At 36.5% G+C, this 17893-nt stretch overlaps 1 protein-coding gene across 1 annotated transcript; it reads right to left on the reverse strand.

Annotated features, from left to right (window-relative positions):
* Positions 1-14085, reverse strand: LOC132562611 (uncharacterized). Its single transcript, XM_060227362.1, has 10 exons — positions 13990-14085; positions 13067-13337; positions 10880-11071; positions 8831-9280; positions 5914-6045; positions 5496-5639; positions 4644-4715; positions 3764-3820; positions 3615-3656; positions 1-1691 (listed from the first exon to the last, which is right to left on the reverse strand). Exons 1-10 carry the CDS (start codon positions 14083-14085, stop codon positions 1549-1551), a joined length of 1599 nt encoding a protein of 532 aa, XP_060083345.1. The 3' UTR covers positions 1-1548.
* Between the last annotated feature and the right edge of the window lie 3808 nt (positions 14086-17893).

The raw sequence follows: 17893 nt of genomic DNA on the forward strand, positions 1-17893 counted from the left end.
GGGGGGGGGGGGGGGGGGGGGGCTCAATAAGTTGATTTAATTTGTGCCAATCCACATGATTAAATTTATGAGGCAAAACAAAAAATTTAACAAACAGATAAGATAACAAATTGCACTATAGTAATTCAAGCTGTTCATGTATATATATTTTTATGTAAATAACTTTTAGCTCTCATTCACCAAAAAAGCAAACATTTCACAGTCATAGGGACACTCATCTATGGTATTGATGGTTTTTTTAAAGAAAATGAATGACACAATACTGGTATATCTCTCATTTGGTATCGTACGAGTCTGATTCTGAAGTGTAGTCATGGATGTAATGTTAATTAAACATGTTATCCTGTCCATAAAGTATCCCAGGGCCGATCATCGGAATGCGTCGTCTTCGCACTTAACGATAGGTAGCAAAATTTTTTTGTAATTTTCTCCAATGTTTTCTAGGTTTAAGAGAACTTTAAGTGTCTATTTGTGAAGTCAAACAGGTTTGCGAGACCATAACCTTGGTCTTACTACTTCGATGTTGTTGACATATAACACTTATGATATTGTTATAACAAACCTAATTTCTAGTTCACAGTCAATGGTAAAGGTTGAGAGCACCATCTTTTGAGAGGCGTATTCTGCCATGATGAAAGATGGCAGTACCAACTCTGGAAGCATTTTGCCATAATGAACAATGGTAGCACCACTTAAAAATGCATAAATAATTGACCAATCATGATAAAGAATGGCTACTAATCTATAACTATTAACCCCTAAAGGAACAAGAGGTCCTAGAGGGATCTTGGCACCCTCCATCATTTGATCTTCATTTGTTTCTTTAAAAGTTAGATCTTTCCCCTTCTTTTCTGACCCTTTTTTGTGTTATTTATATGAATTTTGAGCTATTTTTAACTGCCAAATCCAAGATGGTCGCCCGCTGGCTATTTTGTTTTCCTGTCCAGTTCCAAAAATCAAAAGTCATAACTAGGTACCAAGGGGTCATTCATGCAAATTCTATAGGGATCCATCCAGATCTTCTCAGGTAATACTGTGTACACAAGAATTACTGATGACGACGGATATGAACATAGGACAATTTGAATAGTCCACACTCTGATGATTGTGAACTAAGAAAAAAATTTAAAGAAAAAAATGATGGAATCTGTTTCCAGATATTAAATTGATAACTTTTATCTTGCTGAAGCCAATATTAGGAGAGAACAATAATGATAGAAGTAGCAGTCTTGCAAAATGCTTGGCATTCAGCATGCATGCTAAAAACATATCATTTCTTATTTAAACACTCAATTTTACATAAATTACAAGTTGAAATATTTCTCTAGGATGTTAAGGATGTTGACTCTACAGTGCCTGCAGAGTGTAACTTTTAGAATTAAGGATAGAAAACAGTATTTTAATGTGATGTTTCCCAGGGAGGGTGGGGGGTATGTTGACATGGGTTAGACAGTGCAGGTTCATAACTGTCCCCATCCCCCATACCCTACTGATGGCCCCGATACATTGGTTATAGTGACAACATCTTTATCTTCATGTTTTTATCTTTCATAGGTAAAAAATATGTCGATCTTCTATCTCTCCTCTGCACATGTGGCATCGTTGCTGTTGTTCTGCACACACTCTGCAGCAGGTATGACCACAAGGATGAAGTCGGGTGTCCTTTGGATTCATCATGCATACGTCACACTCTGAAATATTTTAAATTATTGGTTAAAATTTCGTCATACAAGTAATTAACACTACAAAAATAATCACCAGACAAATATTACATTAATTCTGCAAATATAACACATTCACTTTGCAATAATATGTCACTTAAATTATTCAAAAAGGAGGATATCAGCATTTTATGGTGTCAAATATTTATCATACAAGTATTACACTGTAAAAGGTTTATCATACAAAAGGTTTATCATACAACTATTACACTGTAAAAGGTTTATCATACAACTATTACACTGTAAAAGGTTTATCATCTACTATTACACTGTAAAAGGTTTATCATACAAACATTACACTGTAAAAGGTTTATCATACAAACATTACACTGTAAAAGGTTTATCATACAAACATTACACTGTAAAAGGTTTATCATACTGTAAAAGGTATTACACTGTGGAAGGTTTATCATACAAGTATTACACTGTAAAAGGTTTATCATACAAGTATTACACTGTGGAAGGTTTATCATACAAGTATTATACTGTGGAAGGTTTATCATACAAGTATTATACTGTGGAAGGTTTATCATACAACTATTACACTGTAAAAGGTTTATCATACAACTATTACACTGTAAAAGGTTAATCATACAACTATTACACTGTAAACGGTTTATCATACAACTATTACACTGTAAAAGGTTTATCATACAAACATTACACTGTAAAAGGTTTATCATACAACTATTACACTGTAAAAGGTTTATCATACAAACATTACACTGTAAAAGGTTTATCATACAACTATTACACTGTAAAAGGTTTATCATACAACTATTACACTGTAAAAGGTTTATCATACAACTATTACACTGTAAAAGGTTTATCATACAACTATTACACTGTAAAAGGTTTATCATACAACTATTACACTGTAAAAGGTTCTGTAAAAGGTTTATCATACAACTATTACACTGTAAAAGGTTTATCATACAACTATTACACTGTAAAAGGTTTATCATACAACTATTACACTGTAAAAGGTTTATCATACAACTATTACACTGTAAAATATTTATCATACAAATATTACACTGTAAAGGTTTATCATACAACTATTACACTGTAAAAGGTTTATCATACAACTATTACACTGTAAAAGGTTTATCATACAACTATTACACTGTAAAAGGTTTATCATACAACTATTACACTGTAAAAGGTTTATCATACAACTATTACACTGTAAAAGGTTTATCATACAACTATTACACTGTAAAAGGTTTATCATACAACTATTACACTGTTGAAAGTTTATCATACAACTATTACACTGTAAAAGGTTTATCACTGTAAAAGGTTTATCATACAACTATTACACTGTAAAAGGTTTATCATCTACTATTACACTGGAAGGTTTATCATACAAGTATTACACTGTGGAAGGTTTATCATACAACTATTACACTGTGGAAGGTTCATCATACAATTATTACACTGTAAAAGGTTTATCATACAAACATTACACTGTAAAAGGTTTATCATACAAACATTACACTGTAAAAGGTTTATCATACAAACATTACACTGTAAAATTTTATAATGTAAGAGGTTAATCTTGTATCTGTATCACTATAGAATTACCATTTAACCAATTCCCACATCGTAAATCTAGGTAAAATTCCACAATTCTGATTTGAGAGCTGGCATAAAAACCAGCATCAAAAGTTGAAGAAGAAATGTCAATGAGATCAGAATGATGTCCAAACGAGGAGACGGATAATTCATATTAAGGGGATTATGATCATATTAAAGACTTACACCTGGAAATGGAGTTTGTCAAGACAGAAAACAAATGTATTGCTCAAACTTCTTGAAATAAAACAAGATTAATGAATATGTGTGAATATGCTGCATAAAAGTCTATTAGTGTAGATAAGTTGCACATACCTGTTTCGTTCACAGAATTTCGAGCTTCCATTCGAGATTTCCCTACAGAAAAGGAATGTATGAAATCCATGAGATAAGCATGATGTATTACATTGTCATTTGGTTCAATTCTACGATTGTGTATTACAGATATTATGTATCAGACTTACTATGATTCAACCTCTCCTTCCACAAAATAAACAGCTTTCTCCAAGACCAGTCCTCAACTGAAATTCAAACCAAAATAATACACTTTAGTACAGATGACACAGTAAAGCTGTGAATACCTCATACACATGTAAATCAAAAATATCTAGAATGAACAGTGGAGCGGATAACTGCCAAAAATGGGAAAAAAGTACACTTTCTACCTATGTCTAAATGTCTAGAAGATATGACAGGGACAATGCTATAGTCACATGTTTAGACAGGGACAATGCTATAGTCACATGTTTAGACAGGGACAATGCTATAGTCACATGTTTAGACAGGGACAATGCTATAGTCACATGTTTAGACAGGGACAATGCTATAGTCACATGTTTAGACAGGGACAATGCTATAGTCACATGTTTAGACAGGGACAATGCTATAGTCACATGTTTAGACAGGGACAATGCTATAGTCACATGTTTAGAAGATATGACAGGGACAATGCTATAGTCACATGTTTAGAAGAATGTTTATTGTTGCATGTTAAAAAAAATAATAAAAGGGCAATGCATATTTTCAGTGGTTTTCTGGTTGTGACACTGTTCCTAGGTTCTGGATTTTGTTCTCAAAAGAACTGCCTCCAAACTTTAATGTATATAGCGTTTATTGCACATCAAGACATTTTCTAAACAAATGCACTGATTTTGAGCATTTCACCATTCAACGTGTGGTAAATATTATCCTGTTTGAATTCATTTGTTCCCATATCGAAAAATTCGTCAGGTCGAATTCTTTGTTCACAAGTCATCATCGTGTGGTGAGAATGCTAAATGTATGTGGGTTTGGCATGAGAGAGAATTCCCCGAGAAACGTATCTAAAATGACAACAATATATACCTCTTTCATTTGACCGTGGTATGAGAGGTTCTGTCATACTGCTGTCCGAGTCTGGGTGAATCTGCTGGCATTCTGAAAAACAAATATTTTGAAATGTCATCTGATCAATGAGACAGACAATATCATGTCATCTGATCAATGAGACACACAATATCATGTCATCTGATCAATGAGACTGACAATATCATGTCATCTGATCAATGAGACTGACAATATCATGTCATCTGATCAATGAGACTGACAATATCATGTCATCTGATCAATGAGACACACAATATCATGTCATCTGATCAATGAGACACACAATATCATGTCATCTGATCAATGAGACTGACAATATCATGTCATCTGATCAATGAGACAGACAATATTGTATCATCTGATCAATGAGACAGACAATATCATGTCATCTGATCAATGAGACAGACAATATCATGTCATCTGATCAATGAGACTGACAAAATTGTATCATCTGATCAATGAGACTGACAATATTGTATCATCTGATCAATGACAATTTAACAAACCTATTTTGTAGAGTGACCAATTAGACATTTTAATCTTGGTGACCATGCAACGGCACAGACCTATCATTTTTCAATAAATTTCCATCAACTTCCATGACCTTACACACAATGTCCCATCGTCACTGCTCTGACCTATCAGCTCCCAATAAATTTCCATCAACTTCCATGACTTTACACACAATGTCCCATCGTCATTACTATAACTAAAAAAGGTTATCACTTTTCCTGGACAGTGCAACCTACTCTTGACAAGGAGTTATCAACTACTGAAATCATAAGTAAATAAATTATCATAACATTGACAAATGTTCAGCGCAATACTTACCTGTTACAACTACCAAATAGAGGCATATGAAAGTGACAGCGACGACAACACTAATGATGAAGGCAGCCCTGAAGTGTAAGTGCACATCGGCTTCACTATTTATGTTGATGATGTATTGGACACAGCTGACCACCAACGCAACACCTAAAACATCGCGATGAAAAGAATCGTGACCCATTTCACACTCTTTGGATTTCTCCATGGCAGATGCATTCTTTATCAATAATATAATTTCCAATAATTAATTTCTAAAGCTCATGATAAAATTTTTCTTCAAATTTGCTTGTTTCATCCATTCTAAAGGTTTCTTACAAAATCCATTTAACATTTTTTTTTTTCGTTTCATGATATGTTAAAAATACACATATACTCACAAGTTGTAGATATTAGATATAAGATATTCTGATTGAAATACTACCTGAACATATTTGGGTGATAAAAAGTGGTGTTCGGAATGTCGGAATAAACATGAGAATGGAACTGAAAGTAAGAGCCAGCAAACACAGGGCATATGCTACCATGGTGATATCTCGACAGGTGAAAAACCAGCCTGAAAACGAAGGTACATACACAATGAGGCAATTTCTATCCATTTTATGAACATGTCTTAATGATCTCTATTCTTTTTTTCTATGATACTCATATTTTACCCAATCAAATATAAATTCTATTAATTCAAATATGAATAGGTCTACTTCACTGTCTGAAATAAACCCTTTTAAAATATACATAATTTTAAACTTTAAATTCTGCCAGTCATTGGTTAAACCATTAAACTTGGCATCTGTAAGTGAGTTTAGCTGGAACTCCAACACACAAAGCAATCTGTGCGACCCATTTCTAATCTCACAATGTCATTTTGTTAACTAGGCCTTTTTTACTAATTGATGAAAACATGTGTGAAAAGTCCTATTGTTATGTGTCATCTTCTTATCAGTATTATTATTAGATACTACTACTATGCTGACGGTCGCAATGCGACAAAGTCTGTTCCTCTGTTCTATCCAACCGCTGATCTCCATATGCTTCTGTCATTACACAACTCTGGCCAGGAATTCAAGTTGATGTTCCTCCGTTTCAAATTTCTTTTGACTGTATCTTTAAACCGTAGTCGGGGTCTGCCTCTCTTCCTACTACCAACTGGAAGCTGTGAGAACAGGATCTGTTTTGGAAGTCGGTCTTGCGGCATCCTCATGATGTGCCCTGTCCATCGAAGGTTCTTTCTGATCAGCATGTCTTCCATGGGTGTTAATCCAGTTCTTTCGAGTATTTCCTTGTTGGTAACTTTGTCTTTCCAGGTTACTTTCATGATGGTTCTAAGGTGCCGCATCATAAAAGCATGAAGCTTCTTCACATGGCTTCTGTATACTGTCCACGACTCGGCTCCATACAAGAGAGTGGATATGACAATGGCTCTGTATATCTTTCCTTTCACCTTCAATGAAACATGATGGTTGTTCCAGAGTCTCTGATGTAATCTACCAAAAGATGAACTGGCCTTAGCAATTCTTCTCTGTATTTCGGCATCAATACGCCCATCTTTCGCTGCTGTGCTACCAAGATAGGTGAACTCTGGGACAGAATTTAGTTTGATACCATCGACCAGTATATCCACCTCCTGGGACTTTGAAGAGTCTGGTTGGTATAGCACTTCAGTTTTCTTGATGTTTATCTTCAGTCCAAATTTCTTTGATGCTTCCGAGAAGGCATTTACTATGCGTTGAATTTCCTGTGGTGAGTGGGCAAGTACGGCACTGTCATCTGCGAAGAGTAGCTCCCTTATCAGTACCTGGATGCTCTTGGTTCTTGCCTTGAAGTGTGTGACCTTAAAGAGGTCTGCATCTTGCCTTGACTGGATGTAGACACCATCTGTCAAGTCTCTGAAAGCTTCATCCAGCATCGCTGATAGGAATATGGAGAAGAGAGTAGGTGCTAGTACACAGCCTTGTTTGACTCCATTTGTAACTTCAAAAGCATCGGATGTTTCCACTCCATCGCTGACTTTGGCCTTCATCCCTGTGTGCAGCGACTCAATCATGGATGTGAACTTATCAGGGCATCCATACTTCCTCAGCAGCTGCCACAGACCTGTTCTTCCAACTGTATCAAAGGCTTTAGTGAAGTCTACAAATACAACGTACAGTGGCTGGTCCTGCTCGATACACTTTTCTTGTAACTGTCGGAGGCTGAAGATCATGTCGATGGTGCTCCTTTTGGGCCTGAAACCACACTGTGACTCGGGAACTATTTCTGGAGTGACATGCTTGGAGAGTCTGTTCAGAAGGATCCTAGCGAAGATTTTGCCAGCAATGGACAACAGAGAGATTCCTCGATAGTTTCCGCAATCTGACCTGTCTCCTTTCTTGTAGATGGTTACAATACTTGCATCCTTCCAGGCTTGTGGAACTGTACCTTCATCCCATGCACTGCATATCAGCTGGTGCAGCCTGTCCACTAATTTGGTACCTCCATGTTTCCATACTTCCGCGGGTATTCCATCTTCACCGGGGGCTCTGCCATCTTTCAATCCAGCAATAGCTTTTGTCACCTCGTTCATGGATGGAGTCTCATCAAGGTAGTGTTTGGTGGTCCGCTGCTGTATGTTGTCAAGGGCTTCAGTCTGAATCTCTCCGGGAACATTTAAGAGCTTCTGGAAGTGTTCACTCCATCTAGCCAGAACTTCTTTGTTGTCTGAGATTGTTTCCAGCCCGTCCGCTGACTTCAGTTGTACAGGTCCTTTTTTCTGGGGTCCCCAAACTTCCTTGAGCCCATTGTAGAAAGCCTTCATGTCATTCCTGTCTGCAGCTCGGTTGTACATTTCATGAAAAACTGCTTGCAAAGGATGATGAAGTGTCGATAGCTTTTGCAAGTTACTAGCGACACTCTTTCAGGATTTAATAGTATTCCTACACCGGCAAGAACAAGTCGAGACAGGCGCAGACTATTAGTCCTTGTAGCGGATGGCCGGTAGATGATGGGTGTTCCATTCAGCAACCGCCCTCAATGCCTCCACATTTGCATGGTTTCTGTCAGGGTTGTCTCCCTTAGCTTTTGGTTCTGACGAGAACCTGTATCCCACAAGGCAGCGGAAGACTGTGCAAGGCAGGGGTGTCTATGTCCCTGAGATATAACACGTATATCCGCATACCATAATTATTAGATATGCGGTATAAATTCAAGAGGTGTAAAAAAAAATTTTGTTAAATTTGAAATTGATTAAATACCATTCAGAGGAGACCTAGATTCGTTTTACCTGGACAATACATATTTTACACATTTCCTGGATAATATGAGAATCTAACGATAACTGGTTTGCAGGTAAGTAATTGTTTTACCTGGTATATCTGTGTAAAAGTAAGTTGTACCACTACAACATGTAAGAGAATACTGATAACGACACTGGAACCACATTGCCATGTCAACCGTCACATTACTGTCCCGTGTACTGGACATGCTGAACCAGGTACAGCCGAATAGACCAACGCTAAACAGCGTCGTTATGGCGACGTGAAGACACCAAAGTATAACGTGTCGGCAGCGGCGCTGTTCCGGTATCATATCATACAGGTACCTTACCAACAATGCAACACCAATCACTGTCAACCAAGGGAACGTCTTTTTTACATTTAACAGTCTCTGATCACACACAAGAACTGACAGGCCAAAGAAAACCAGAGAAACGATCATCGCAACAACCGACCAGGATTTCTTCCGCCCGAATTCTCCAGCACTGCTGATATCGGCGTGTTTGTCATACATCAATATCCCCGCCAGAACTAAAACCACTACAAGAGAAGAAAATATATGTCTTTTATTTACAGAACAAGATGTGCTGTGATTCAAACTCCATGTTCATCACACTTGTTTACAGATATCAACAAGCATCTGTGTGAAAGCATGCTTTAAGGTCAGTGTGTGTAATAAATTGGGTAATTAAATATTATAAACAAAATTTCATCATGGTAATTTTGAACCTGGCTTAAGATATGTGCGATTTAAAAAAGACCTACTTTACTCAGTGTGTGATTGTTACCTACCATATGTTACTGGATGTCCAAAAGATATCTGTTGCTGACATAATTAACGAGCAAATTTCAAGTTCAAATATTTTGTTATGTTGCAAAATATATATAATACATCACAGCATAAGATGTAACCAGCCAAACCTGTCTTAATATGTTAGCGTATAAAATTGTTTGTAAATATCAGTTGACTAAACTGTCTAATATATAGTTCCTGCCTTCCAGATGAACCGTAAATAATCTGTATCGATATTTGATGAGACATTATAAAGGAAATACGATTATCCATTTCAAAATAGGAGATATTTTGTGAATGTTTTCTCAATTTCAGTCTCCAACATCAACAACTCATCCAAATCAAAGAATAAAAATGTGAAGTAAGAAATCGTAAAATTATCACAGCTCACTTTTTCTTTGACAATATCTCCGTAGACTTTGCTGGTGATTTTCTACCCAATTAAAGGCATACGCATGGAACTAAACTGTGGCTCTCTCTGTTGGGTAACTTTTGTTTTCATTAGAGGATGACTTTAATAAAGAACTTGTCAAAACAGGCAAAAAACAACTGACATCTTGTTGTTTTTTTCTTTTCTGTAATAAAACACTGACCATGTAAATCATATATACCCACTTGAATTGGAAGTCGAGGACTCGACAGACTTTTCTACATTAGATGCCTATATCTATTTTTTCCTAAAACGAAACCAACAGGGGCAGTTTTCCACCAAGATACAATATGTGTGATTTCAATATACCTATTGTGAATTTTCCATTTTGAGATGGCAACATGCCTGATTCCCCAATGTATGTCTTTACATGTTACAGTTGATTCAATATTCAAAAGCTTGCTCCTAATGTCACCATTTTCCTCCAAGGTGTTGGTAACTAACAAACTTACAACATAGATTTTAGCGAGATGCAGGTTGATGAACGTTAGGTTTTTAACAGTCCTTACATTGGCGTAATTGGCAAATATTTTACGAAGCCCTTGTATTTCCTTGTGCAATTTGAAATTGAACTTGTCCAATGCTAGTTAGCATGTCTCGATTCCATTGTTGTTTACCTAGTTCTCGTTGGGGAACGTGTTATAGTTGCAGAACATGCGGCCTTATTCTGTTTGTATTTTCTCAGGGAAATCCATATAAATCTAATTTTAGTCTGAATTAAGGTTTTGTTGACATGTTGTTTTGTTCATATCATTGAAATGTTCAAAAGCTTATTTATCTTCAGCAGACTAATGGATCAACATATATAAGTAATGTCTGACACTCAGTTTATTTAATATATTTGTTTCATTATTTTGTGGCGACACTTACTGAAAAGTTCAAAACTTCATCAAATCAAAATCAATTTCAATCTTACATATTAATAGTATGAACACAAACAGTGCGCGGTAGAGACATTTTGCACATCCTGCATGGATTTCCTCGTCGTCATTGTCGTCATCCTGCAGACACAGTGTTAAACTACAGACTATCAGGAGTAGGAAAGACGTTCCTATGGCAACAGCCAATAGATTTCTTACAGTATGTAGGCTGTTCAAGGCATGAGAATCTGAAGTAGAAAGAAAAGATAGTATATTTGCCTATCATGTATGAAAATACATTCACGTTAAAATAAATGGAAATATATTTGAAATAATATTAATAAGGATAACAGACCAGTTTTACATGCTTAAGCAGTGCAGTGAACTTTACAGGGTGGAGTACTGACATTTTCATCAGTCAGTGATCTTTACAGGGTGGAGTACTGACATTTTCATCAGTCAGTGATCTTTACAGGGTGGAGTACTGACATTTCCATCAGTCAGTGATCTTTACAGGGTGGAGTACTTACATTTTCATCAGTCAGTGATCTTTACAGGGTGGAGTACTGACATTTTCATCAGTCAGTGATCTTTACAGGGTGGAGTACTGACATTTTCATCAGTCAGTGATCTTTACAGGGTGGAGTACTGACATTTTCATCAGTCAGTGAACTTTACAGGGTGGAGTACTGACATTTTCATCAGTCAGTGATCTTTACAGGGTGGAGTACTGACATTTTCATCAGTCAGTGAACTTTACAGGGTGGAGTACTGACATTTTCATCAGTCAGTGATCTTTACAGGGTGGAATACTGACATTTTCATCAGTCAGTGATCTTTACAGGGTGGAGTACTTACATTTTCATCAGTCAGAGATCTTTACAGGGTGGAGTACTGACATTTCCATCAGTCAGTGATCTTTACAGGGTGGAGTACTGACATTTCCATCAGTCAGTGATCTTTACAGGGTGGAGTACTGACATTTTCATCAGTCAGTGATCTTTACAGGGTGGAGTACTGACATTTTCATCAGTCAGTGATCTTTACAGGGTGGAGTACTGACATTTTCATCAGTCAGTGATCTTTACAGGGTGGAGTACTGACATTTTCATCAGTCAGTGATCTTTACAGGGTGGAGTACTAACATTTTCATCAGTCAGTGATCTTTACAGGGTGGAGTACTGACATTTTCATCAGTCAGTGATCTTTACAGGGTGGAGTACTGACATTTTCATCAGTCAGTGATCTTTACAGGGTGGAGTACTTACATTTTCATCAGTCAGTGATCTTTACAGGGTGGAGTACTGACATTTTCATCGGTCAGTGATCTTTACAGGGTGGAGTACTGACATTTTCATCAGTCAGTGATCTTTACAGGGTGGAGTACTGACATTTTCATCAGTCAGTGATCTTTACAGAGAATTTTGAAAAGTTGACAGGTATGCTAAAGAAGTAGATACAAATTCTAACTCTACTGTCCATACTTACGATACGCTTCTGTGTTAATATACCGAGGAGGATGTGAGTTGTGCATTGTCTTATCATTACATACTAACAAGGTAATTGTATGGCCACAGGTGTTACATGTAGATATATATGCAAGGACATTACTAAATATAGTAAGATGGTAAGTTGATTCATACATACGTTTAAGCTCTTGTATTAAATCATCTTGCCTCAGATGGTAAGGGCTTAAATTTTGAACCTTGGTTTCTTATTGAGGAATCGAGTGCTGATAGTCTGTAATCATTCAGCGAAAAGCTTCATTTTTTGCAGCTGACAATTTAGAGACGTCTTCTTGCAAACAAGAGGCCCAGAGGACCTGTATCGCTCACAGGCGTCAGGTGAGCTCAAAATGTAGGTTTATCACTGAATGGTCACATGACCAAAACTGGCACCCCTGCATCATACAGCTGTACGGTCTATGACTCATTATAGTAGGTATATACTTACCTAAGTGAAAATAACTATTAAAATAGTACATAAGATATTTAAATCAAAGTGTCCATATGTTATCCGACGTTACGATCACCTACTCATACAGCGATCTTTTAAGCATACTTAATGGGCCAGAACAGGGCGTACCATATTTCACACGTTAGGTTGTCCTTATGTCATCTTTTCTCAATTTCTTCAAGTATTATGCATCAGAGCTCGTGTAAAACACCACCACAACACAACCCTAATTCCTGGCCCGCTTTAGCGGTAACTCGTTATGTGATCGGGAAAACAAAGCAGCTTACCTGTATGATAGCCGAGATACCCCGAGCAGGATACACTGTCATTGGAGAGAACTTTCTGCCACAGACCCTCGTGTCCGATATATGTTACATTGTCCGAACTGTTCACAGTAAATGTTCGCCAGTTCGAAGTAGAAAACCCTATTATGAGAGTTAACATGCCTAGCGTAAACAGATTCGGACGAACATATCTAAACGCAGACATTTTGTTCTGACTACTTCCAACATGCAGACTTCTATTTTCGGTTTCGACCCGGTTAGCAGAACTCGTTGCCTGAAAGAGAAAAAGAAAGTAAGTTTCAATTATTCAATTAACATCTTAATTATGTATAACGGAAAGGATATTCTAACTTTTGTTTATTGATGGGGAAAAAACTTGGTTCTTTCATATTAAGACTGTATTTTTAAAAAAAACAGATATTTATTTATTAAAATTGACCGGCGGAAGGGAGATAACTCGTTTAAAATGTAGGTGAATGTTGAAGAGAAAACTGATTGGAATCTATGGTGCGAAACAATATAACGATTTAAAATACCATTTATGTCCGAAATGAAGTTTTCTTTAGTAAGTTTTTTAATATTATTTACATGATTCGTAGTTTCCGGGATAAGTCAAATTGCCTGGAGAACGATTAGGGTTTTGAATATTTGAGTAATCTGTTTCTTTTCCTGAGTTCATATCGTAAGTCTGGATTGAATCAGGGCAGTTTTTGTCGATATGCACCCCCCAGGTAAAGTCATGGTTTCAGAAGCCTATGCAAGAAAAACATGGCTACCTTCAACGAAACGTAATGTTGGTTCAATAACACAGATTTAGCTCGGTTCACATTTATCTAAAGGTTTGAGAGATGAGAACTTCACTTTTAGGAAGTGTTGTTGCTATCTCACGAATAGTAACGCGGAACTGTCATCTGAGAAAGACATACACAACGGTACTTTCTGACCTCTAGTTTCACGAACAAGGAAATCGAAGAGAATACTACATCCGGTGCTAGTGAAGAAGCCTGCCCCAAGATTGCCATTTTTCTACAGTCAGTACATAGCATCATTAATACAATACTTAATAACGTAGTTTAAAAAGCAGTGTCTGTGTTAGATGGCGATAATCTTGTCACGAATGTATTGTATGTCATATATAGGTTTATTGTATTACAAATCATTCAATCCTCATATACAGGTAAATTTTCAAAACATCGAAATAAAACGTGTATGTTCCTATGTTTTTATTAATCGGACTAGAAAAAAGTTCGAAATAGCGAGAAATTCGATATGTAAAAGTTCGAAATAAGTATGGTAAAATTACTATAGTTATATAGTAAAAAAATTTCCGGACTTTTTAAAAAGTTCGAAATACCGAGAAATTCGAAATACTGAAGTTCGAAATACCGAAGTTTGACTGTATCTTTGTCCTTTAACATATCTTCACAATCTGTTTCAAAACACAACCAAGGAAACTTCAGTCTGATTTAACCGAATATATTTGGTTCTTAAATATTCTTTATTTTCTAAATATCAGTGGAAATCTACCAAACTGCAATCCTGCCATACAATATGGTGATTAGCCCAATATTTATATAAAGTGAATTCTTTTTGTTTAACTTATTGAAAAATAAATATTTCATCCCCCTTTGACGAAGTCACACTAACATAACCGATCACCGACATTACAATGTATTTAACACGATGTTGGTGTCATTTTTGATATCTTGACAACAGCCAGAGTCATATGATGATGAGAGACGAGAGGGACGTCAACAGCAAAACAGAATGGCACAGAACGATGGAACTGACAGGGAGTAAAACAATATCAAGATTCCAAGAGTTACAACGGGATCAGCAGATGTAGTTTGGTAAAGTTTCATTTCAACTTTAGAGTCTTTTTAGAATACAAAACACATGATTTGCTTAGGTGCCCTTAATTTGGCCTCTTCATTTTCCACTTGGTAGTAGACACGGACTAAATCTCCCGATTCTGTAGGGGCCACTTTTAGTAGCCCCATACAATCAAGCAATGAAGTGAAACACGCCGTAAAAAATCTTGGGCTTTCAGTTATATAGTCCTAACAGGAAGCATCAAAGTCACAATCCGTGACCTGCAGTGACGCAGTAAGTTACACCATATCCCAATGGAATGAGTGTATGTTTAAGCATACAAGTATACATTACTGATAAGCCACTGATAGGTTTCTCAATAACTTATCAAGGAAGCCATTTCGAAGACTATTATTATACCCGGAAGAGAAAGAATCTTATCACATGTCTCGGTTGTGTAAAACTATATTGTAAAGTTTTCTCCCGTTTTACAGCTAATATCGTTTATGGATATGACTGAGGACATGGTCATTCGGGCCGACAATGACCAGTATAGTCAACCTATTGGAAATGGGCTTCACAACGAGATATGAACAACATTCCGGGCCTGGTAATATTCATTAACTCTGAAATTTCCATTTCTTTATTTTTGCCGTAAAATCAGCCATCTTGAATTTGATGGTCACCATGAGCTGTGTGACCATGTTGTCAGACGTTGAAATCACGTACTGTTTGTGTCCAATTCTGTATCCAGTTACCAGTAAGAATATTTCGATACTTTTCTTTGTGATAACGCTTTACTCTATATTCGATGGAAGTGGTACCAATTAGTCATTACAATGGTATCACTAAGTCATCACAATGGTATCACTTAGTCATCACAATGGTATCAATTAGTCATCACAATGGTATCACTTAGTCATCACAATAGTATCACTTAGTCATCACAATGGTATCAATTAGTCATCACAATGGTATCACTTAGTCATCACAATGGTATCACTTAGTCATCACAATTGTTTCACCTGATCATTATAGTGGCATCACCCACCATTCTCGTGGTATCACATAATTATCATAGTCATATTGCTAAAAACAGCATTCATCAACTCGTTAAATTTAGTTTGGTTACATAATCTATTTGTTATGGCGGTGGCACCTATTCATTTTAAATCTATGATATCATCTATTCATTTTTATCAATATCACTTATTCATTCTAATCAATGTGACCTACTTTTGGTGGTAATATTACCTTTTATGGTCATCTGTGCGTTGTTTATAACATTTTTACACTCATCGGTGTATAATATACATTGGCGGAGCTAATTGCTAAACATGCACGTCGATCACTGGGACTTTTCACGAATTCCAAACCCATGGTACATATATGTATTATAGTCACTATAATACAAATTTGTGGAGTGAAGTTTGGGAATCCCTGACAAGTCCCTGTGATCAAATCCGTAATCTTCAACGTTTAAGTCTTATTCGCCTGTGTGGCAGGGCGGTTAATAAACGAATCCACTTTTTCGTGTGACTACAAGACTGATTCTAAAGAGGAAGTTCCACGGATAATTAAATACATCGTTTATTTCTCCAGTTAGTTAGGAAGATATTTAAATATATACGGCAACGTGTCTTACAGTAGATCTCCTCACAATAAGATATGAAAACTTCACCAAGGTATGTTTTGAAAAATAACATTTAGGTGTCGTAGATTTATCCTGAAGGCGTGTACGGCGAAGATATTCTAGTTATCCATACGACTTAAATCGCCAGAGTTAACCCTGCTTGTCACGATACTTTCATTCGTTCTGAAGTTATATAGACATTTTATTAAGTCTGAAAATTCGCGTCTGCTGATAAGGCCGAAATAGCGGTCATGAAGTCCGTTAAATCCATAAAGTACCTCAAGTTTGACGCTGTCGATACATGGTATATTTCTCCAAATAGCATCAGATGACAATTGGCTGAATCTGATGGAATATACATAATATAAAATTATTATGTTTGATGTCCGTTAATTTTAACTGTCGGTTCCTTTATACCCAGTTCTCATTCATGGACGTGATATTGCTTACTTGGATTGACCAAGGTTTACATGACGGGTGTCGGCGATAAAGCAGAAGACGTTTACTCTTCCGAAGCACATGGTCTTATTCTTGTACATTTACTTTTTCAGGGGTGACCGTGTAAATCATTTTGATTTAGACATATTTTATTGGACAATTTCAATAGGATTGGGCACAAGGTTTCCAACTTATGTTAGGCCCTTTCCCTATAAAGTTTGACAAAATATATAACAACAAGACAAAGTGGCATGTTTAAATATACAATTATACACTGAGAGAGAGAGAGAGAGAGAGAGAGAGAGAGAGAGAGAAGGGGGGAGAGAGAGAGAGAGAGAGAGAGAGAGAGAGAGAGAGAGAGAGAGAGAGAGAGAGAGAGAGAGAGATTTTGTAATTTCGTGTAAATCAGTCTCTCCTAACCGGAGAGGCATCTAATTTAACATCTTATTTTAGGTAGGAAGGGAGAGAGAAGGAGAGAGATATCATTCTTTTGTTCATGTTTTGCTCCAGTTTTAATGACTTTAGGTTGGATTACGATTATTGGACACGCTGTTATTTTCTTATTGTATTTTGTTAAAGAAATATCTTTATGAAATGTTTCATAAAAACTTTCAACCTCCGTAAACATTTTGTAAATCTTAATACGCCTTAGCTTGCTCTCGATACATCTTTTTATTATGGTGACGTAACTAATATTACTAATTTGCCGTAGTATGCCATTTTATTTTGTCTTCGCGTAATTGCGATACCAACGCCATTTATGAAAAATTGGATCCATTTTCATCACTTCTTCGGTGATAGATGTTATTTTCTCTTAATGTTAAGGATCGTAAACAATACATAGTTCCGACCTGTCAACCAATTGCATGTACTTTGCCCCGATCAGCTGTTTACTCGTCCGCCATTAAGTCCCACAAGCGCATGTTGTCCCACAAGTAAACAGAGGT

This window comes from Ylistrum balloti, unplaced genomic scaffold (assembly GCF_031769215.1).
Source record: "Ylistrum balloti isolate Yb309-2 unplaced genomic scaffold, AGI_CSIRO_Ybal_v1 Utg371464, whole genome shotgun sequence".
Taxonomy (NCBI): domain Eukaryota; kingdom Metazoa; phylum Mollusca; class Bivalvia; order Pectinida; family Pectinidae; genus Ylistrum; species Ylistrum balloti.